Source organism: Cyprinodon variegatus, unplaced genomic scaffold (assembly GCF_000732505.1).
Source record: "Cyprinodon variegatus isolate N-32 unplaced genomic scaffold, C_variegatus-1.0 Scaffold242, whole genome shotgun sequence".
Lineage (NCBI taxonomy): Eukaryota > Metazoa > Chordata > Actinopteri > Cyprinodontiformes > Cyprinodontidae > Cyprinodon > Cyprinodon variegatus.
The window spans coordinates 919,119-942,180 of record NW_015150695.1 but is presented as its reverse complement, the minus strand read 5'-3'; the positions used below and the strand labels follow the sequence as shown (position 1 = coordinate 942,180).

At 36.9% G+C, this 23,062-nt stretch overlaps 1 protein-coding gene across 3 annotated transcripts; it reads left to right on the top strand.

The window, feature by feature from the left end:
* The first annotated feature begins 1,573 nt into the window (after positions 1-1,573).
* On the top strand, positions 1,574-14,980 carry tlx2 (T-cell leukemia homeobox 2). Of its 3 annotated transcripts, XM_015381832.1 has the most exons (5): positions 1,580-2,677; positions 8,294-8,506; positions 8,787-9,024; positions 13,550-13,730; positions 14,220-14,980. In XM_015381832.1, the coding sequence occupies exons 1-5, from the start codon at positions 2,224-2,226 to the stop codon at positions 14,229-14,231; spliced, it is 1,098 nt and encodes a 365-aa protein (XP_015237318.1). In that variant the 5' UTR covers positions 1,580-2,223; the 3' UTR covers positions 14,232-14,980. The 3 variants fall into 3 exon arrangements, with proteins under 3 accessions (XP_015237319.1, XP_015237317.1, XP_015237318.1); XM_015381831.1 differs by lacking the exon at positions 14,220-14,980 and having other exon boundaries at positions 1,577-2,677; positions 13,550-14,132; XM_015381833.1 differs by lacking the exons at positions 8,294-8,506; positions 14,220-14,980 and having other exon boundaries at positions 1,574-2,677; positions 13,550-14,141.
* Positions 14,981-23,062: the final 8,082 nt, after the last annotated feature.

The window sequence follows — 23,062 nt, the reverse complement described above, 5'->3', positions numbered from 1 at the left end:
TCATTCTCCCTCAAAGTGCAACAAATTATTGCTTCAACCCGCCTAACTCGCATAAATCTGCCCACTGCGTTGTAGCGCAAGCACCGCGCTAAATGCATTGGTGCAAACGTGCAGGGCTCCAAACAATCTGGGTCTGGTCATGATAAAATGCCCTGTTGGCCTCGTTGGACTTTGTATGTGCTGGTTTTCCTTTTTTTGTGCAGCTTTCTTTATACTATATTATAATTTATGCTGGATTATCATTATCTCGATTTTGAATGGAGAACATGCAAAGTGGGTCATGATCTTTAAAAAAGTATCTACCCTTAAGTTTCCAAAAACAAATGCAGCGGCTTATGCCTTCAGATATCCAAATACTTCAGTGACCCTTGCTCCCTTCAGTCTGGTGACCCAGTTACTGAACCACACAGATCAGTGTTCCTGAAATGAATTTATATAATGTTGATACTGATGAAAAAAGGAGAAGAAAAAGGGTTTGTTTGTTTTAATATATTTATTTACTGCAAAAGTTCTATGGAGCTCCAAAAGTGTCACAGTATCTATAATGTTCATATTAAATGATAGCTGAAATGTTTCTATAATAATAATAATAATAATAATTTTAAAATCAATTTTGAGATAATACTTAAACATATCTTGCATCTGCTTAGTTGGGCATATGAGGGATTGAAGATGCTCTAGAGAAGATCAAAGGTGGGAAGTGAACTGCTTTTGCAAATTAACCAAACAGAATTACGCTGTTGTTGTTATTTAAAAACAAAATTAAAAAAAATATCTCAAATTTTCCGTCAGTTAGTTCAAATTTTAATAAATGGCTTCATTATTAATTTTAGAGTGAGAATTCATTTAATTTTTTTTTTATATATATTCTGAATGCATTCAAATGAGTGTTTATTTCTTTGTTCATTTTGGTATGAAATGTCTAACTTACAGTAACTTATTTATTCAGGAAACCTTTAAATTATTGAACGTACACATAAAAAATTTGATTTCATTTTTTTTTCTTTTATTAAAATGGAGTATTTCAATTCAGTGATGCACTAGGCAGGCTTTTCATGGTCAATGTTATTTTTAGCCAAAATCAATTCACTTTTGACTTAATCTTTTTATCATTCTAAGCACTATAAAACATTTTAGAAGAAAAAGGTGTTTCAGGTTATTTCATACATGCAGTAAGTTTAAATCAAGCTAAAAATGAAGGGGTAACATATTTATCCTCATTTATGCTGTGCAACAACATTATCCAACAATAACGTAAGCGCACGCATTTTGTGATGCATGTAGAGGTAGACAATCCTACTATTTTTAGGGGTTGACCCATTTAACCATAAAGACAGAAATCCAATTTTGATCTACCGAAATACTGATCTGCAGATTGCGTCTCAGTTTCAATTTGAACGCGCAATAATGTTGAATTATAATGCGCAAATCATTAAACACCCGAAATGCTGCACAAATACATGCTGCGGCCTCTTTAAGACATCCTAGCAAAACAACTATCCTGCTAGTGGAGGAAGGAGGAGGAAGAGGAGGAGGAGATGGAGGGAGGGCTGCTTGGAGGACCGAATGGCTGCCTTTTACGCTGTTACGCAGAGGGCAGTCTCACCTGCTGAAACGCTTGCGAGCGCACTTCGCCATTCAGCACCACAGAGCCCTCTTTCAGCGCTCACTTCCAATTAATACCCAAGCCTGCGAGGTCAGCGCTTTATTATTATTGTTGTTGTTTTTTTCATCTGTTCTTCCCTTCCTTCTGGTGTCAGCCAGTTGTTTCTGTTTTTGAGGAACTCGATTATTTTGCCATGTCTCCTGCGTATGGATTGCCTCTGCCAGAGTAGGCGAACAAAGCGCATCAAGTCTCTCCAGAGAGCTGCTTCCTCTCAGAATCGCGGATTTTGGTCAGTGAGTAAACTTCTCTGGATATTCGTCACCCATCGACGACGGGTTTTCCTCGCTTCCCTGCTTTGTAATTCACTTGGATAGAGAGCGCTGTTAAAGATGGATAGGCTCAGCTTTTTCTCAGCCAGACGGATTGGCATTTAATTTAGGAAACACCCGATCCAACTGATGGACAGAAATAATGGCATGATTTCGGACAGCATTGGACGCGTTGTTGGTTTCCTTGGAGTTTAATTAAACAGAACAATCCTGTAAGAGCGCCTGTTTTATTTCCCAAGACTCATAAAAAACTACTACTTCTAGCGAGGTCATCGTTGAAATAAAGGTATGGAGCACACTGGGATCGAGGAGGTGAACCAGACGCACCAGCAGCAGCATGAGCCCATCAGCTTCGGAATTGACCAAATCCTCAACAGCTCGGACCAGTCCAGCGGCTGCATGCTGCCCAACCGGACTGGAGACCCGGATTACGCGCTGGCCCCCAACGTCTACAGCAACGGCTACAACAGCGTCTACAACCCGGCCTGCTCCTACAACGTCAACATGAACATGAACGTCAGCATGAACATGAACGTGAATGTGAACTCCGGGAACTCGGGCGGGGTGATCCGTGTGCCGGCGCACAGACCCATGCCGCCTCCGCCTCCACCGTCAGCGGCCGCCGCGCCTCATCCGCCCCCCGGAATCCCCGCGGTGGCCGGGATGGGGATGGGGAATCCGGCCAACTTCACCTTTCCGTGGATGGAGAGCAGTAGGAGGTTTGCCAAGGACAGACTAACAGGTAAAAAAAAAGAAAAAAAAAAGATTTAAGATGATTTTGCTATATGTATATATTTTTCATTCCTGTAAAATTCAGTTTTACGCACTGACTATAATAAATATCAAATGAGAGATCAGTAGCGCAGGCTTGGAGAGGATCTCACTAAAGCGTAGCTGGTGTTTTAATCTTTAGGTTTTAATCTATATGGAATCATACAGACGCTCAGAGAATCACTTTTATTATACTGGAAGGACAGCCTGATGAACGAGAGCAGAAATTGACACAGACGTGCTGATGAATCAGTATTGGACAATCACTCTCCATTTACTGCGGATGACTGATAGCGGCGCTCCTCCGTTTTTTTCTTTTATGAGGATGATTTTTTTTCTTCCTCTAAATAAATTAGAGAAGGCAGAAGCATGAGTCGTAGAAATAATAATCTGTGATTAAAACTGTTATTTCATTCATAATATTTTACATATAAACGGATTCAATATTTTACGGCATTTTTTTCTGTGTGACGACACATTTTAAATACAACTATTTATGTATTTTCACTTGCTTCTAATTGTAGACTAAATAAATTATATTTAAAAAAAATAATATTTCTAATTTTGCAAAATTATAAAACTTTAATGTATTTCTTATTTTCTATATATTTTTTTTTGAACAAAAAAATACACTGACAAAATTTAACCTTTTTTTTTCATTTACTTAATCAGTTACTTTAACAGAATTGTTCATGTTACCAGAGTAGGACATAAAATATGATTGAGTAAATGCCAAAAAAAAAAAAAAAAAAAAAAAAAAAAAAAAAATGGTTAGAACTGTACATTTACAGTCAGTTTTACTATTTTTCAAGGCTGCACTTTAAAAAAAAAAGAAATTGTCCAGTGAGCTGTTTCCAAACGAAATTTCTTTTTGTTTTACACTTTTGTAAACAAAATGAAAAACAAAATCTGTCTAAAGTCTAAAGTCTAAAAACGGTTGCAGATTATTTTTCAGTGTAATATAATTTTCCAAATGAAAGTCATTTTCTACATTTTTATGTCTAACGTTATGATTTAATTTATTTCTATGTGACACAGAGCGCTTTCTTTTACAAATAAAACTAAAGTCTGAGTAAAACATCCAAAGAATGTTTCATTCATATATATATAAATTTTACTCTCTAACTATAAATACAAACAAAGCGCTATCAGATCTGAAACTTGTAGGAAAATATTTAAACAAATGAGATAAGCGTTTATCATAAAATTCCACAGGTCGATTTTTTTTTTTTTTTTTAATAAGCTCTTGATTTTTCGAATGAAACATCCTGGAAATGCGCCCTACTCTACATGCATTAAATATTCATATTTCACCTCCTTCTACCTGATTAATTATTCAGTACTGGTGGACGATATGTCATCTGCAAAAAGATACAGTGTAAATAGACTTATCAATTTTACTCATAGTCACAGAGGGCCCCTCGTTTAATTTCTCCTGGCTTTGTGTAATTATTTCCCTGCATCTATCCTTCCCTCTGTATTGATCAGCAGAAGATCCGCTCCATCGCCCCGTGATCCTCTCTCCAACAGGACATAGAAACATCTCAGTGTTTGTTTTAAAAACCCTATAAATCATCCCTCTGCTTGGTGGGTTTTACTGTTTCTGCTCATCCCCCCCTCCTCCACCATCGCCCCTCCAAGGTGAAACTGGAGGAGACAAAGTGCGCTCCAGCGCGGCTCAATCATTGCGCCTTTTGGGCTGCAAGTCTGGCGCTCATTGGAGCTGCTTTTGCAGGGATGTAAACGAAACCCGCTAAACTGCGAAGCAGATTCTCGTTTTTCATCTTATATGGGACAGAAATTCAGTACCGTTCATTACGGTGGCCAACGCAGTCAGCCAGACGCAAAAAAAAAAAAAGAAAAAGAAAAAAAAGAAATGAAGATGTATAGGACGTTATAAGCCCAAGTAATGCGCCTGTAAAATGGGCTGAGAGTTATAATCTAATACCCAATCAGTCAGAGCTGATTTATGTCCTATGTTACGTTTATTTTCCATGGATATGATCAATTCATCCCCTAATGTGAAATAAAACGTGTCTTTTTAAAAATTGAGTTTAAATCTTGAAGTTATTGTTTCCTTATTATCGCATTCTGGAAAATGCGCACCTGCTTAATATTAAATTGGACCAAATAATTATAGAAAGCAGGAATAAATAAATAAATAAATCAAGAGAAATCTAAATATTTTTTTAATAGTCAGTCCACATTTTTCATTAAGCTAAATTAAAAACGTGAATTTAAACATCAATAAAAAAGGAAAAGTTATATGATATATATATGTTTTCATTTTAATATACAATAAAAAATGTATATCCAATAAAAAAGGTTAAAAATCTTAATATTTCCAAGCAAAATTTAAATAATCCAGGAAATGAGCATTTTTTAATCTTCACATCCGCTAATAATAATAATAATGATTTTGACTTTCATGCATCAATAATGTGGATTATTGACGCATTTCAGTGTGAGGATCCAGATGAGCAGCTCCATAATTCACCCAGCAGCAATAAAGCATAATTACAGCATTTCTCTCTGCAGTAAATTTCTGCTTCAGAGCTGCATAACTCCTCCCTGCGCTGCTTGTTTTTCCATCAGTGTGACGGAAAACAGAGTCCTCTCCTTTTTGTTCCGTGTTGTGTAATAAATAGCAATGTATGTTCACGTTATATTTCAATATCCCCCCTTAGAATCCTTCGCGGATATATTTATTAGATTGCTGCAGAGGTAATATCCGCAGTGGGGAAGGGAGGCGCTGTCACCGAGAAGTGTTATTAAGTATAAGTGGTTTTATTATGGGAAACATATTCTCCACGGTGGCATTTTATTTTTTCGATAATGCGTATGCTAAATTGTGTTACAGAGGAAGGAGATTTTCTTTTTTCCAACGCATTTCTTTTTTTTTTTTCTTAATTTTTCGATTTTTAATTTGATAAAAGAGTGAAAGTGAAATCAATCTGCAGAATTTCTATTATTTGCTTTTACATTGAAGGGTTTTAATGTGATCCTTCCTAATCATCGGCTCCATAGACTCATTACTGAGCTGTTAAAGTGATTAGATGATCTTATGTCGGCGCTATTAAATAAGTAATTATGAGATAAAATAGCTAAAAGCTTTTATTACTATTAGAATAATATTTATTTTATACATTACTGTTTGTGGTCATAGTTCTTTACTGAGACCTACTTTAAAATAGCATTTTATGTGATTTTGAATAATACTCAAAGGCAAATGGTAAAAAAAAAAGACCTTATTATCTTATTTATTTAAAAAAAATGTGTTTTGGATATTAGATTTCCATTTTATTTTAATACACTCATATTCTTCAGATTATACCACCTTTTACATCTGGCTCATAGATCACAACAGCACACATGTAAAACAAGTTCAGCTGCGTTTCAGACGCTGTAAAGTAATGCCTTGCTGCAGTTGGCATCCCCAAAAGAGCCTGCAGCTTGTTTGGTTGCCTCTGAACGTGCTCGTATGCGCCTGGCCCATTAGTTAGGCCGCAGATGGCCTGAAATAGCCTCCTAATGCAGGATTATTTGGCCAGACCTGCTGCTGGGAGCAACAACAGGCCTCCTCTGTGCTCTCCCTCCATGACCTGCAAGGCATCAAGCTGATTTAGGCAACAATTTCTCTAAAAGTCAGTCATTATGACTGTAAAGGTGTTGCAAACCACTTACAGTGAAGTTAAAGAAATAAAAGTGTTTATTTTCGTTTTGTTTATGTAAAGGTTTGATTGGATACAGGAGAGGGTTTTGCATGCCCCAAAAGGTGCATCAGTTGGGTGCAATTGCAATTTTATTATTACTGACCGCTTATCAATGTAGACGTAATGTGAAGCTGTATTATGATCCAATAAGAATATAATAGAACATTAAAAATAACAATAAGAGAAGTGAGCAGAGAGGTCAGGGTTAGGCTGGCTGCAAGTGTGCAGCTCTCCATGTCATACCCCCAGCGTGTGTTGCTTATTTACGTAACGTTGATGTAAACTTTATGTGACCCACCGTTAGAGCAGAATCTAGTTGCTCATCTTTTCTTTACAAATCATTCGCTGGTGTGTGCCTCAATTTGCCAATCGTGTTCAGCACCACCAGGGGACTCTGGCAGCTCCTTGGAAATGACTGCAGAGCGGGTAATAGCTTCATGTTCCATTTCCCATCCAAATTGTCATTGTGTCTGTGGGCAAATGAATTTTTAGCTCGCTGAAACTCTGGTAGCAGCACGCAGCCCCGGGGGGGACACCTATGCAGATGTTTTCATATTCATTTCTGCTCCTGGTGAGCTTCTCTGACAAAACAAAAACAAATAAACACCCTGTAAGCAAGATAGCAAACAGCTTGCCGGGAAAGAACGACACAAACATCCGCAGCTTTTAAAAAAAAATTGCATTTAAATTTTCATTTACTTTTGACTTTCCATTCAGAAGGAGACTGTAGCTGCAGAGTGGATCTTTGGCCAACGATCTCGTTACATTTATCGATCATCTGTTTACCCAGGGCTGACAAAATAGACAGGATTCATAGATATTTTATGATGCAGGGGATATGTTGTCATTAATAACCAGCATGTGAAAACGTAGAAAAGAAAAACACCAACTGTAAGATCTTTATTTTATCATTTTAAAGGGATGCACATGGAGAAAAAGAAACTGAAAGTTGTGTTTCTCTTAATTTAGGCCAGGCTTTAATCCCTAAAATGGAAATTAAAAGGCTTAAAGCAAAATAAGGCTTGTCTGCATCTTGAAGTGTATTTAAAATAACCCAGTTCATGTGTGACCAGTAGATGGATTTACGCTTTTGAACCAGAACTGATTTTTATTTTTATAGCTCCAGTTTACAGCTGAAACAGTCTACAAAACCATAGAACATATTAAAAAACCTTTTAAACAGTGGCATGTTCCAAGCTGTGAATTAGATTCCTTTAAGCCTCATTGCATAGCTGCAATCTGCAGCCGTATATTTATTAACTCTGACCAGCATCTCACCATTTACCGGACATGCAAAACAGCAATTGAAAAGTTCTCGTTGGCGTAATGGATAAATATTTGTCCATTACGCCCTACAGGAAGTGCGCCCTGGGTTGTTAGCCATATCACCCATATCAAAAACCACCACATCAGACCTGCGGTGGAAATCTGAAGCATATGCATGTTTGGAAAAGATGTAACCACTTAAGAGCTTTAATGACGTAATTCATGTTTGTGCAAATACTGAGTTTGTTTTTAATCAGTTATTATGTATTTTGTTGAAGGACAATCTGCTCCTAGCTTCTGTATTTCATTAGTTTTTCATTCTAACATTAAAAGCTCATTCAAAGTTCTTTTTATGGACAGCCTGTTTGTGTTTGATTTATCTTTATAACCCTGTAAGTCCTCTCTCGTTTTTCTCTGAATGAGACATATCTCATTTTGTGGTTATAAAGACCAACTTTTAGAGAGCAGCAGTAAATGTCATTAAAGTAGAGTCTGTTCATCATTTAGGCCTCCTTCATATGATTAGCTGCTATGGGTCGGTGCCAGCCCGGCTGCTGCTGCTGCTGTACTCCAGATGTGGGACCTGACTGTGTCTCCCTTTCCTTTAGGGGAGGAGGCAGAGGAGAACCGAGCTGGGGAGGCCACAGGGGGGCCGGAGGCTGCCGGGTCCCTCTGTCCTCTCCCCAAGGGAGACATCGGGAGGGTCCCTGTCTGGAGCACGGTGGAGACATTAGCTAAATGCTATTATCCTGAGCTTGCTCACCTGAGGGACAGCAATGGTCTTCTGGCAGACTATCCTTTTCCAAAGGGGGCTTGCCCAGGTGAGTCACCCCCAACCACTAAATAACCATGTTTCACTCTTTCAGCTGATCTGTTTTAAAGCATTACATTGCCTTCGCTAATTTTGTGGAATCAGTCATAAATATTGATCTACATTTTGTATTAGAACATTTTCAGCATTCAGACAAAACAGGCATTAGAAAATAGCTTTTTATATTTTGTGTCTGTGACTTTCTACTAATCAAATTTCAGATACAAATGAAATGATCAAGCTGAATTTTGTAAAAGTCAAACTTTTTTTTTTCCCGCCCAATTTTCCAGCCGCCCTCTCACCTTTCTCTGTAACCCGCCGCATCGGCCACCCGTACCAGAACCGGACGCCGCCCAAGAGAAAAAAGCCCCGCACCTCTTTCAGCCGGGTGCAGATCTGCGAGTTGGAGAAACGCTTCCATCGACAGAAGTACCTGGCGTCGGCTGAGCGTGCCACTCTGGCGAAAGCCCTGAAGATGACGGATGCACAAGTCAAGACCTGGTTTCAGAACAGGCGGACAAAATGGCGGTAAGACTGCAGCGAGGGGGGAAGAGGTTTTCCTCCACTGTGGAATTGAAGCATGTTCATTGTCTTTTTCAAGTGCTACATTGTGTTTTTTTGTCCTTGGATCAAATTCCTTAAAGCAAAACTAAAAGATTGAAGTCAATTTAACCAGCAAGGGAATCACATCTTATTCTTGTCTTAAACTGGCAGCTCAGGATGTCACCTTTTAAACTGATCTGTAACAATTTACCCTACCTAAAGACAAAGTATTGAAGGGCTTGTAAAACAAAACACCTATTCTGCTTAGCTTAGCTGCCTGTCCAGGCCAGTTTACTTGACCAAGCACAATTACTGGTGAGCCTCCTGAAAGGCCTTTTAGAAACCTGCTGTCCAAAGCAATACTGAAACACTCACAGGAGGAGCCGTCTGCCAAATCCACACACAGACACACACTTTCACATCATTCTTACTGTTGTTTATAGCCAATCGGAGGTAAATGAGTAGATGATCAAATTATAATGCCCTGCCTATTGTTAAAGGAGCAGGACGTATATTTCAAAAGCAAATTACAGAGAGCTAAATTACCTTAAGTCGTTACCTTAAGGGTTTTTATGCTTAAATGAGCTTAATGTGTTTTAAATGTTTTTCATGGTGATCACAGATCGAAAAACAGTAAAAAGGTTTTTGCATGTTGGAGTAAATTTATTGGCGGTATAAACACAGTGCCTTATGATAACAACAATAGTTTTTTTTTGTCACATTACATCAAGTAAATCATTTCTTGGGATTTTATATGACAGATAACAGAAAGAATTGTTTAAATGTGTCAAAGAAGGGAAATTATAAACATAATCTGAATGTCTTATTTTATATCAATTTATATTACCGGTAAATGTATCATAGAGGATTTTTACAAATTTTTTGAAAAGACTCGCCCTCTCTGCTTAAAAAAAAAAAAAGCTTTTGCACAACCCTGAACCCGCTGGAGAGGGAACACCTTATAGAAGTGTGCAAGAGCGTGCACAAGCCTATTTCTCCTCGTGCACGCTCTGTTTAAAACTCGCTGTTTGCATCGCTTATACAAGATTACTTTCCAAAAGAAGATTTGCAATTATTCCACTATGTCAGACTCCCCACCAGTAAGTGAAAATGGGTGCGAGCACGTTGGACGGCCTTACGTTAACATATCACCAGCATGATTGACAATTAGGAGGACCACTTATTTTGATGATCCACCCGGAAAAAGATCGTCCTCCACAATATCTTTAAGTCACGTTTTTTTTGTTGCAATCATTCAAAGTGTTTTGGGTTATCATCTCATCTGGAGCTCTGTTTTCTGCTGGAGGGTAAACTAAGCTTCCTCCCCAGCCTCATCTATCTCTCAGCCACTAATAGCTTTTATTCCAGGTTTGCTTCAAAAAGCATCCCAAAAAAATGATGCTGTAGCTGTTATGTGTGGAACCAGCATCTTGGTTTTCTGCTTATTTCATGATCACATTACACACCTTTAGAGAGAGTTAAAATGAAATAGATATAACATCAAATAACTGTGTTTAAATGTATAACAAAAATAAATAAATAAACATATTATGAAATAATTAGATTTACAATGAAATAAATAAATAACATTAAATAACTCATTAAATGACTTTGATTACTGTGCAACTTCAGCCTCTATATGACCAGTTTGGCCCCAAAAAATGTTAACAGAGAACGTGAGCTGGTGTCACTCAGTGGGTGGGACTTATGTTGATTCTGCTGAATTGTGTGGCAGCTCTATGCCAGACAACAGCAAGCTATCTCAAAAGCTTATTATATATTATTTGGATCAAGTTATTCATGTAGAGGCTGGAGTTTCTCAACAAATGTGCAAAAAATAAATTCCAACACGTTTTTTTTTTATTTATGTCCAACTCTTTAAGAGATATTAGAGATATTAAATTTAGAGTTAAACAAAGGAAGGGAAGAATTGGTCTTGTCCTGTTTAGTGAAAAGTATCCAATCAGACACCAGAGTCTCTCTAGTCCCGCCCTCTGAATTTAATAGAGGAAGCAGACAATTGAAATAATTTAATTAGAAGACGCCATAGAATAAATAAATAGAGTAAAAAAATGAAATGTTTGCTAATGAATTTATTTTTAAAAAGGACATTTAATGATTTAATTATTTAATTTCAAAATTTAACAGTCATATTTAATTTATTGATGACCAATGTAATTATTTAATATTAAATTTAATATTTTAATGGTACATTTAAGTATGCTAATGTATGAATTAACTAAATGGTACATTTAATAATTAAATAGTACATTTTGTTATTTCATAATATATTTACATCTGTATATATATATATATATATATATATATATATATATTTACATCATTCTATATTTCTTAGTTTTATTTTGACCCCTTTAACCCTCCATACAGCTGCATATCCTATTAAGGGGATTTCTACAGAATATTGCTTTTCTCTGAAATGTATATACAGAAAAAAGAGAAAAGTAATCTCAATAGCCATGCTTCCCCCAATCAAAATGATCACTAGTTATATTATTTATAGGCTATATATCAGACTTATTATTTTTTGTACTGTATGGATACTTTTTAAAATAAATTAAAATACCTGCTTTAAAAAAAAGAAAGGAAAAAACATCCAAAGCTTACATCATCCTTGTGAGACTGCAGGTTGTAATAAAACGAGTCTGCTCATAATCAAACGGCAGCAAAGCGAATCCTGACTGAGCTGCATGTCACAAGTGTACCAGGGGAATTGGTTTAACTGGTTTTCCTGATTTCCTACTTTTGCTAAGATTTATGCCACGGTCCCCCCCTGTTAGTCTTGCATCTGATCGGATGAGCGTGAGGGATGTCTTTGCGTGACGACCATGCTGGTAACAAGACGATGATCGAATCAACAGCCGGGGAATCGGATTATGATAATGCTGTTAACAATAATGTGTGGCTAATGGATGGAGGTTGGTGTGCATGAAGCAGGGGGTGTGCAGAGGTGTGCTCCTGCTTCTGCATCTTACCTGTCATTCAGTCTCCCCTGCTCATTTTCATAAGATTGGCTGGTATTTGTACAGACATCATGAAACGAGCATAAAGATTAATCTGATTATTATATTTACATCTTTAATCATATAAATGGTGAATAAAATTGAAATTTCATTTGGAAATGGAGGCATCATTTGGGACTCAAATAATCCACATCAGGATAAACTCTTCAATTAATGGACGTACCGGATATACAGGATAAGCAGGATATGCTTTACTGGTGTCGCTCTGAAACAAACAGTAAAGCAGATGTGAGTTTTCTCCTTGAGGCAGAATCCCCCCCCCAACCACACACACACACACACACACACACACACACACACACACACACACACACACACACACACACACACACACATCTCTGTCAGCTGCCGCTTTTCACCACACCAACTCCTGTCACACATGTCAGTCAGCAGCCGTCGTGGCCTGGGGCTAAATCCTGCTGCACAGGAGCTGAATAAATATTCTGATGCAGCAAGGAAGTTTGCTATTAGCAGCTTCTCACCTGCAGCATGTTTCCCTCAGCTTTCCCATCCTTGCTCTAAGCATGGCATCAGACCCATTTTCAGAAAGCCATCAATAATCATCTAATTGGGAATTTACATACAGGACGCACCATTTCTGTGTTTTTCTTTTTCATTCACTATCAGTATCAGCAGCGACAGAAACTTAAAGCTATTATATATTTAGGTTTTAGCTCTATGTGATGTAAGGATTTAGGGGTTGTTGACAATTTTCAACACTTTATGGTAAATCCCTCCCCAAAAAATGTACAAAAAATGCTGACTTTTTTCCCCCCATTTCTGTCTTATTATCGCCGAAAAAAAGAATTATTAGAAACTAAAATAATTGTTACTGATAAAATAAGGAAATGATCAAATAAAACAACCAATTGAATATTAATTTAAATGCATTAAGTGTATGTTTTGTACACTTGTAAAAATGATCTAAACTGTGGACAACCCCTTAGGTTTATATTTGAATAAGTACTAAAAACGCATACTTCTTATTTCTTGTTTAGAATAATTTACATTAAGTATTTAAAACTAAAACGTTTTTAAAAGAAGATGTATTATTTTAATAAATGTTTCTTAAATCTTATTCTATCATTTTGGTCTTTTTTATTGGAAAAAATTTGTATGTTTCTCTTTTTTAATTTTTGCAAAAAATATATATTTGTCATTTTTTAAGAATATATTTATGACGTACATTTTAAGAGAAAAATATCTGAAATGTTCTTATACTTTTCCCTTATTCTTAAACTAATAATTTCAAGACCTAACTACAAAACAACTACAGAATTATTTATGTATGTTTACATGTTTTGTATTTTATTTTATTTTTATTTTTAAAAAGTAAAAGAAATACATTAAATGACATTGCTGTTACATAATAGTTTTTTTGTTTTTTGTGCATGCCTAACAAACCTTAACATCATTTAGTTTTTTTAATGCTTCTCCTCACATCATCCATCTCCTTCTTCCCAAAGGAGACAAACTGCCGAGGAAAGAGAGGCGGAGAGGCAGCAGGCCAACCGGCTGATGTTGCAGCTTCAGCAGGAAGCTTTCCAGAAGACGTTGAGCCAGCCGCTGCAGCCAGATCCCCTCTGCCTGCATAATTCCTCCCTCTACGCTCTGCAGAACTTGCAGCCTTGGGCAGAAGACAATAAGGTGACCTCCGTCACCTCTGTGGCTTCTGTTGTGTGACCGTGTGGGTGTGAATGTGTGTCTGGAAAAGAAACAGGGAGGGAGGGGAAAGGGACAAAGTTTGGAATGAAATGCCTGTATTCCAAGAGCCGTCAGTATTAAAAGGACAAAAAGTGAGGAATTTCCTAAATTTCTCCTAAAATCTTCTCACTTACCTGGGAGATCTTAGACAGAGGAAAAAGGTGCTTGCTTTGCAGGGAGAGACTGGGTTGACAATGTCCTTCCTCACTCATTGATCACCACCAGCAACATGTTGGGGGGAGCGAACATAGACAGAGACGGCTAAATGTTACTGTCAGGAGCTACAAATAACACCGTGCGGACCTCAGAGCACAGGAGCCGCACTTAGATGCTGTTTGTCAAAAATTAAGCAAGTCTGCAAGTGTTATCTAAGAAATCTAAAGTCTGTTGAGTCATATCCTGCCTTACACCAAGTTTCCGCTTTTCCTTCAGCTGTCGGTCTAACAGAGAAGAGGGCACTTTCCCCACTAAGTGCCAGGAAACAAACGGACATCTCTGTACATGCCCAACTACCAAGACTGCCCCTCCCCCCAACACTCCTGTACAAGGCGGCAGGAGGCTCATTGCCATTGATGGAACATATACAGCCTCCGATTTTTTTCTTTTTTTTTTTTTCGCTTATGACTTTATACAATGTAGTAAAATGCATGTTTCAATCCTTTTCTGTGTGCACTCAGAGGAACCGCTGAAGTCAGCTGCGGTCGAGGTGGACCTCCTCCCCAGCTGCAGTGCTCGAGTGGTAGTGGATTGGCCCCGATAATGGATTCCTCATTATGTTAAAAACAAAAGTGTTTTATATTAAAAGATATTGTGACTTTTTTGAAACAATGACAAACATCTCTCCTTCTCTCGCCTCTCTGTCATTTGTTGGGTTATTTCAGCGATTGGCTGTTTGTTTATTTGTGGCCATTATGAAAAAAGATGCAATAATGCTTTATGATTTTAGGGAGCAGCTTTTCTCATGGGGTTTCCTTGTGATTACGCATTAAAGTTTCAAACCACCCAAAGGTAAGATGCCACAGACCTGCATCTGAGAGGGAGCACGGTAGCTATTTTTTAATCCATAAAAACTGATGACTACAGCTCCCATGTGTGCACGTGGAGCAGGGCGGTGCCAAACGACAGTATGAAGAACCCTCCATGGATGAATTAAAGTTTGAAATCAATACCAGCACAAGCTAAGACACGGGCCTACAAAAAAAAAAAAAAAAAAGTAGTTTTACTTCTCTATTGTAAAGGTTTGATATGAAGAAACCTGGATTTGTTCTGCTGTTTCTGCACTTTTAAAGGAAGATTCATTCAGCATCATAATACCACTTTCCACATGGATCATTACTTACAGTCGTGTCACACTTTCTTTTTATCCTGTTTGCCTTGTCTCATAAACGCTATAAGTGAAAACAAATATTTGATTTTCCATGGCTATTTGACATGCAAGAAAAAACTCATATATTTTGTTTTTATATTAGGTCAACCTACTTTGTTTGCAATGTTATAGAAATCGTTTCTGTTTTACAGATTTTTCTTTCTTCCTATACTATCAGACAAAGGTAACAAAAATCAATGTAAAAATAAGATTTTCGAAAATATGACTTCCTTCAGTGATCATAACAGCTTCTAAACCAACATGGATCACAGCGTAAAATAAATATACATTTAAATATACAAATCAAAAAACTAATTTTGATTAACTGCATTTTATGGAAATCAGATTTCGATTTAATTATCCAAACTAACTGATTTCTGCAAGCCAAGTAAAATAATTAAATCATTGAAATAAAACTAAAAGATTTCAATGATCAAAAAGAAAATTTAAATATCATTTACTGTGGAAAGGATTAAAAAGTCAGGACAGCAAACAGACTGGGCAAAAAATGCATTGATGAGAGAGTTTTTAGGTGAAAACCATTGATGACCGCTACGGAAAAATAAGAATCTAAGACATGCAAAATAAAAAGAACATCTATCTAAAAGAGTCTTGGTAAAAAAAATATGTTGTATATTGATGAGGTTAAAATAAAATCTGTTGCAAGTTCGGTATCTTGTAATATCCAGGATTAAATTAAGATTTTAGAAAACAAACATCAGTCTGGCAGCCAAACACAGTGGCTGTAGAGTGATGCTGTGGGGGAGTTTTGCTGCTTTAGGCATCAGTTTTATAACCAATTCATGCTTAATGGCAGCAACTGTTCCCAAGTAAATAGATATAAGAGTGAGGACTCCAGCCTCTCTGTGTCTTTCAGGTGAAGAGGGGTGGCTGAACCTGCTGTTCTCCTTCTATTTAAGCTCACTTTGCCCTCACCTAGCAGACAGCACTGGGTTTCAGCTTTGCTCTGGTCCAGATTCACCTTGAGTTCAGCCTTTTTTTACCGAACCTCATAAACTGGGCTGTAGCCTAAAGTTTAGGAGCAATTAATTCGGTTTTGAAAGCTTTTTTCTACTAAGAAATAATATCATGTGTTAAAAGCTACTCTTTGTCCGTATTCTGTTTATTTTTTTTCTGATTTGTTTGCTCATCTGAAATATTTAGAGGAAAAAAAGTAAAAAAAAAAAACAAAAACTGTATGGGGTGCACTTTCACAGAACTGGATCTTAAGAAAATAAGCAATTATCTAATCTTTATCAGGTTCTAGGATGATTCAAATAGAATTTAAATCGATAATAACATTTTTTTCTATTAGATTACCTTGTTTACCGGCTCAAATTAGGGTAAAATAGACTTCAAGATATTCTAACTTTTTTTTTTGTCCGTTTTTGCAGTGAGGATATAAAATAACTTTCTAAATAACTTTTACTACAGCTCTTCATAGGAGTGGATTTCCTGGAAAATGTATCACATCTCCCAGGCCTTAATTTGATCTGTCAATTGAATGAGAATTTTTACCCTTAAAATAAATATGATTTGATATTATGTCCTTTATATGCAGTCTCTGAGTCATCCTTAAATTAATCTATCCTGTCTTTTTATTCAACAGCTGATGATAAAGGCTTCATGCTAGCAATTAAACAGTATTGCATAAAAAGCATCTTAGAGACTGATAAAGGCTATGGAAATTGTCAAGTTACTAAACCTGCACTGCAAAAATGACCTAGAAATAAGTAAATTTTTTTTAAATCAAATGTATTTACTCTTAATTTCAGTAGGTAAATAAAATGTTATGCCAATGGAATCAGTATTTTTACTCTTACTAATAAGATAAATGGGTAATATGCACTTGAAATAAGACAATGCAATTGTTTTGTCTTATTTTAAATGTAAAATGTCTTCTTCCATTTGCAACACGTCTCACTTACTTCCTCAATCTAAGAAAAAATGCACATATTTTAAGAAAAAATTACTTATTTTAAGGAAAAATGACTCATTTAGATTTCAATTTTTGCTGTGTGTGTTTTGAGGCATCTTACTATTGGCTCTGTTTGTGTTTCATTAGTAATGACAGTTTGGAGTCTGTTTAAAGTTGGTTATAGAAATAGTTTTACGATCTGCTAAAGACAACATAATTCTTCTTTTTCACATAAAAAAGCCTTTGTTTAAATCAGGGTGTAGCCTACTACTCTCTGCCATGATTGTTATGTGTGTGTGTGAGCTATAAGCAGGATGATATCAACTCATAGGCTTAAACTCAGCTGCATTCTTCTAGGAAAACAATCATTCCTGTTTTGTAGCTTTACTCCCCGCTCTTTTTTTTTTAGTTTTTTTTTTTTTAGGTCTCTTTGTTGTCCTTGTGAATCCTTGCCACCTACACACCAGACAGTCGTAAACAGTTGGCTATCTTCGCATCCAGTTTATCGTGGAAGTGTTTATCATTTCAGTCATAACAAAAAACAGCCTGTTTAGAAGAGCAGTAAACATATCATTCAGGTTGCCTGCCTGTAAATGAGCCATCATAGCCGCAAACGTCACAGGAAATGCTCCCTGCTGTGCTTCGTCTCTTCTTCATCGCACCGAATTTCTTGTTTCCACTGAACTGTGAGCACAAAGCTGGCCTCTTGTTAGTCTTGGCTGTACCTGCAGCTCCTGCTGACAAATACGGCATTTCACAGAGGCGTGGTTTTCCCAAACCTTAACGGAAACACCCAGATGACTGGCATCTGTCTGCGTAAGCCATATCTGCTCAGAGCAATTTAATGACCTGGTTGGAAACAGCTGTCTGCAGAGGCAGTCATCCCCAACAACCCGACACAGTGCCAGTGGAAGTCAGTTTTTCAGGGCGTCTTGCCTGGTTAGGATCCTGTCAATAAGCAGGCAGCTCTCCAGGTGACGCCTCCTCAACCCCCATTTCCTCTACTCCATCTTGCTTTCATCTTTCAGCCTTACAGGCCTTGAAGACGTGACTTGGCCCATTTTAGAAAAATTCCTTTCTTTGCTGTTTTCCTATCTATGCATTGTGTTTTCATACAGGTGCTTAACATTTTTTTTTTGCCTCCTCGATCTGTTTCTGCCCTCCACCAAAGCTCTGTGTCCTTATCCAATAAAATGTCACCACAAGAGATGATCAAACACACAAGGCTCCAGGTCTATCAAGCTTCCTATCAAGCACTATTCTTTGCACAGAGCTGCCTGCCACACTCTCTTTACGCTCAATGGAGTCAACATTTAAGGCAGCTACTGAATCTTCTAAAGATTTTTAACTGAAAACAAAGAAAGTCTTAATTCAATCACTTTGTAAAATACTCCAGTTTCATGGTAATAACAAAAGAAAAAACAGCAATGAAATCCATACGCCCCTTTAAAAACCTCCTTATGCCAACAGATAATAAATAATTTTGTGACCTTATCTTCTTTCTAACTAACAAATGTAATAATATCGCTCTGTGATCCTTATAACCAGTTTTATGCTCCAGCAGCTGCTTGATTTCAGAGGAAAGCAAACACTTTTAGAAAGTGCCAAAGTGTATTAGCTCACTGCTAATGTGCTGACATACGAGGCTTTGTTGACAAAAGCCTTCATGGTCCTTGACGATGAAATCCTGCCACGGTCCGTTAGCTTGAGTCACTTGGAAAATAAAAAAAAAAGTTGATATTTATAAGGAATCATGCTGAAGACAAACATGGGCGCTGTGGTTCTTTGCAGCAGCAAAGCGATGCATGCGTGAAAGAGTCCTGTATTCATATTATATTTGGCCAGAGATAGTGTAAAATTATCTTTAATTGAATATTTTAAAAATACTTTTCTAAAGTAAGTTGAAGTGGGAAATATTAGGAACAAAATATAAATTTCTTTCCTGCTGCAAATTCTTAATAATCTATAGGAAATTGTGACTTAAAAGATTGCTTATAGTTAGTGTTTGAAAACTATTAGCAGAAAAAAGAAGAAACAAATTCCTTATTTCATCAGGTTTATTACCCTAAACGTGGGTCAGGTTAAAGGTTTGAGTGAGTATTTTTCAGAAAGTAGCATATTTAGTATATAGTTAATATTGCCAGGCCTTGAGGTCACCAAATAACAGGTAAAGAAGAAAAAGCAGGACTACTTTAGAATAGATGAAGCTTGATGTTTATCTCTAGCAGTCAAGGAGGGGTCCTGCAGCAGGTTAGGAGTTCATCACAGGGCATTGCAGAGTTACAAAGAGATAAACATGCATGGACATACATCCACCAAAGGGCTTCTTTTTTTTTGCACCTTTGTTACCTGACATAAATGCTTTGGGACTAGGGTAGGGGCCCAGAATACCAGGAGAAATAGACACACGGAAAACAAGCAAAGTCCTTCACAGCAGTGACAATGGCTACGTCTAAAATGGATGCAGGTGTTTTATGCATGTCAGCTCTGATGCAAACCATTCCTAGAGTGTAAAGTTTATAAATTAACGTTAAACTCCAAAAATTATTAATGTATATACTATTAAAAAAAGGAATAAAGAGATTCCTTCATATTGCTTCACTTATGAGTAACCTTCACTTTTCTCACTGTGTTTCACAGTAGCATAAGAAAACTCCTGAAATCCCACTGTATCTTTGGTTTGATCCCACCAAGGGTGTAACTAGATGGGGGGCCAGGGGTGACCAGGCTACACTTAGCCAATCATTGGCAACCCTACAAGGTAATTTGTTGTTACCTTGTGCATGTAATACATCACCTTTGGAAATAGCAGTTCCCCAGTTAACCAGAAGGTGGCAGCAGTAATGGTCCCAAGTGGAATGTCCTAACTAATTTTCCATTTTACCTGTATGTGTAATAACATAAACTTTCTACAAAAATACGGTGATGGTTTTCCAATCAACATACTAACATAAAATATGACATTTCAGCTTTTTTTCACATCTAGTTTTTAGGTGTAATGGAACAGAGAGCAAAGTTATGTGTAACTAAGTAAGTAAGTCATCCAGGAGTTTTATAGGTAAAAACCAATTGAACCTGTTAATGTATGTATCAAGGTATGTTTATAGTAATTTGTTGCAGAGCAATAATTTAATGATGGAATATTACATGATTTTTCTAGAAATTGTTAGGTTTATTCTTTATACATCATTTAGCAGCATTGTTAGTTTGTTAGCCAGATTAGACAGAGTAGAAGGCCTTCTTTCACATGGTGGATGTCACTGTGTGTACGGTCATCTAATCAGGACAGCCTTTGTGTCTTTAAAAATACACAGGATATGGGCACATCTTGGAGCTGGACTAATAAAGGAGGGCTATTTGTGATTCTTGGATAAAGAGGCAAGATGCATAAAGGTCAAGGCATGGATGGCGTGTCAGTTTCTGATACGGACAGTGAAGCATCCACCTGATGCAGCACATGGATTCATGGGGTATAATAAGGAGGGAATGACCTTGTGCGGGGCTCAATCTTTGCCGGACGTTCGCTGACGTTTTTTGAGCCCACAGCTGTACCAACTCCAAGCAATTTCTCTGTACTGTAACAACCTGACCTGGAATAAATGCTGTTACTTTTTTACTTCTGTTTTATAGTCCTTTTTATATGGTTTTACCCATTTTGAGTTAAGAGTAGTAAATAACTTGCTCCCAGGAAAAGAACCGGTAGGGAAGTTCTGAGGCGCAGCTGCCTTCACGGGGACCAAACTTCCATATTTAACTAAATTTACTTAAGAAATACCCAAGTCACTTTTGGAGAAACTGCACATTTATAAGGCAATCCTACCAGCTACCGCCATCATGTGAGAGAATCTCCCTAATACTCTCTAGATTGATTTCCTCCTTCTAAGACCTTCATTTTCATTTTAAAATTGTAAGAATTTTTTTTTTCATGCGACTCTTAACCATTTTCAAAGTATATAGTGAGAGGCGTGGAGCTACAACCATGCACAGCAAGAACACATGTTGGTGCAAGGAAAGCACTTTACAAAGGCTGTCATGAGAGACAACCCGTAGATAAGAAATTCCCCCTGAGGACTTGAAAGAAGTCCATCCACCCTACCTTTGATTAAGACATTATATATGTGTAATTATTAGTAAGGGTTTAGGAAAATCTGATGTTCTTCAGTGATTTATTTGGAAAAAACAGATATTATACTTGTTTATTTCCTGTTAGTATAGTGTGATTAGTGTAGATTGACCCTGAACTGTTTTGTGTATCTATATATTTTGAAAGTCCTCTGTGCACAACTCTCTCGTTTTGCAAAAAAAGAAAAAAAAATTCTAACTTAATTACTAATTCCCACCCCAAAGTTATCCATGGCCTCTACATTGGCCTGCCTTTGAAAACCCTCAAGGATCGTCTGTACTTCATGCAAAGCAACAATGTTGTCTCCTCTGTGAAGCCCTGAAGGATTTTCACTGCCAGCTGGAATCTACCTTGAAAATCACATTGGTATAAATAAAACTTTCCACATATTGTTTATATTTATCCTGTGCATTTCAAGTAAAAATAAATGCAAATAACAACAGAAAGCATCTTCTACAGTTACTTTTGTAAAGGTTTAAATAATAGTTAGGCTAAAGACAAGTTAGTATTCTGTACATCATTTCACCATCCTATCTCCTTTTTCCTCTGTCAGAATTGATAAAGCTCCTTTCGGTATCTTTTCTGGGACTCTCCTACTTGACCCCAATGAATGAATTTCTCTCTTAACACACAGTATAGCTGATATATAGCTTACAGCATCAGTAGCAGGCACATACTGACTCCTGCTTGGATCATCATTTCATGGATTTTTTTTGACAGAAATATATATTTTCAAATAATCTGTTGGAAATAATCTTTATCATATATAAAAAAAGTACTTGTTCAAACTTGAACGACTCAGGTTGTTAAATATGATAGACATGTATAATTCTATATTAATTACGGATAATTTTTCCTAGGTTTTTTCCGAAGCCACAGCGCACCTAGATAAGGTACTCGCTGATTACACTCCCTATCAGATAATACCCAGTAGGTTAACCAATAATATACATATGTCGTATGAGGAAGTGTAACCTTTTGTAGGAGATTACCCAAGGTTATATAAATCTAATGTGTTCACGATGCTCTTTGTCATGTAGCACTTATTTCTGTAACATTTTCTTTGCTTTGCTTAGAATAACAGTTCAGTTCTGTCTCAGAGTTTCCCCTTTTAGAGGATGTTGTTATAACTGTGGATTGATTCTCGGTGAAAATATCTGTGACGACTGTAGATGAAAAGTCTGGTCTTTAAAAACATCCCTGTCTGACATCTGGCCATTGTTTTGTTTTTGTTTTTTGTTTTGTTTTTTGGCTAAGGTCCGTTTTCTGATGGATTCTTTTTTCTTTTATAATTTCTTAGAATCAAATTTATGTTTAACTTAGCATCAGTAAATTCATCAGACATTCTGGCGATCCTTCACCAAAGCTCAAAGGCTTTGTAAAGGCCTCTCTAAGGCACTGACTCTATTTTCCTTGAATCTTGATTCATATCATTAGCTTCACTGTCCATTTAGAGGAACCCATATGTGCCCAAAATATCACTTATTGGCTTAAGACCTTGGTTTAATATTACACTTAGTAAACTTCTGTTATGTTGCATTTATGTTGTACATTGCACCAGTCCCTTCCACATCCAAACAACTTGTAAGTCGTCCCTTTTACCTCCAAATGTAACAGTGAGTATGGTTGCATATCAACTCTGTATTAATTGAATTAGACAAAGGAAATATTGTTTAGAACAAGTTTAATCTACCATGAAATCTGGTGCCTAATATATTTTTTAAGGAGTTATGGCTTCTTCTTAACAGAGTGGCTTTTCAGGCTATTTAGTATAGGGACTTGCTCCTTTGTGACCAATGACCTTTTACCATCTCAAGTCATCTTTAAAGGAATAGTACACCCAAAACATGATTAGACTTCATTTTCTA

What these genes read in the sequence shown, in the direction of transcription:
- tlx2 (XM_015381831.1), top strand. Translation starts at nt 2,224, where the DNA reads ATGGAGCACACTGGGATCGAGGAGGTGAACCAGACGCACCAGCAGCAG. An exon ending in TGCCAAGGACAGACTAACAG is followed by an intron (nt 2,678 to 8,293) that starts GTAAAAAAAAAG and finishes CCTTTCCTTTAG; the next exon opens with GGGAGGAGGCAGAGGAGAAC. An exon ending in TCCAAAGGGGGCTTGCCCAG is followed by an intron (nt 8,507 to 8,786) that starts GTGAGTCACCCC and finishes CCAATTTTCCAG; the next exon opens with CCGCCCTCTCACCTTTCTCT.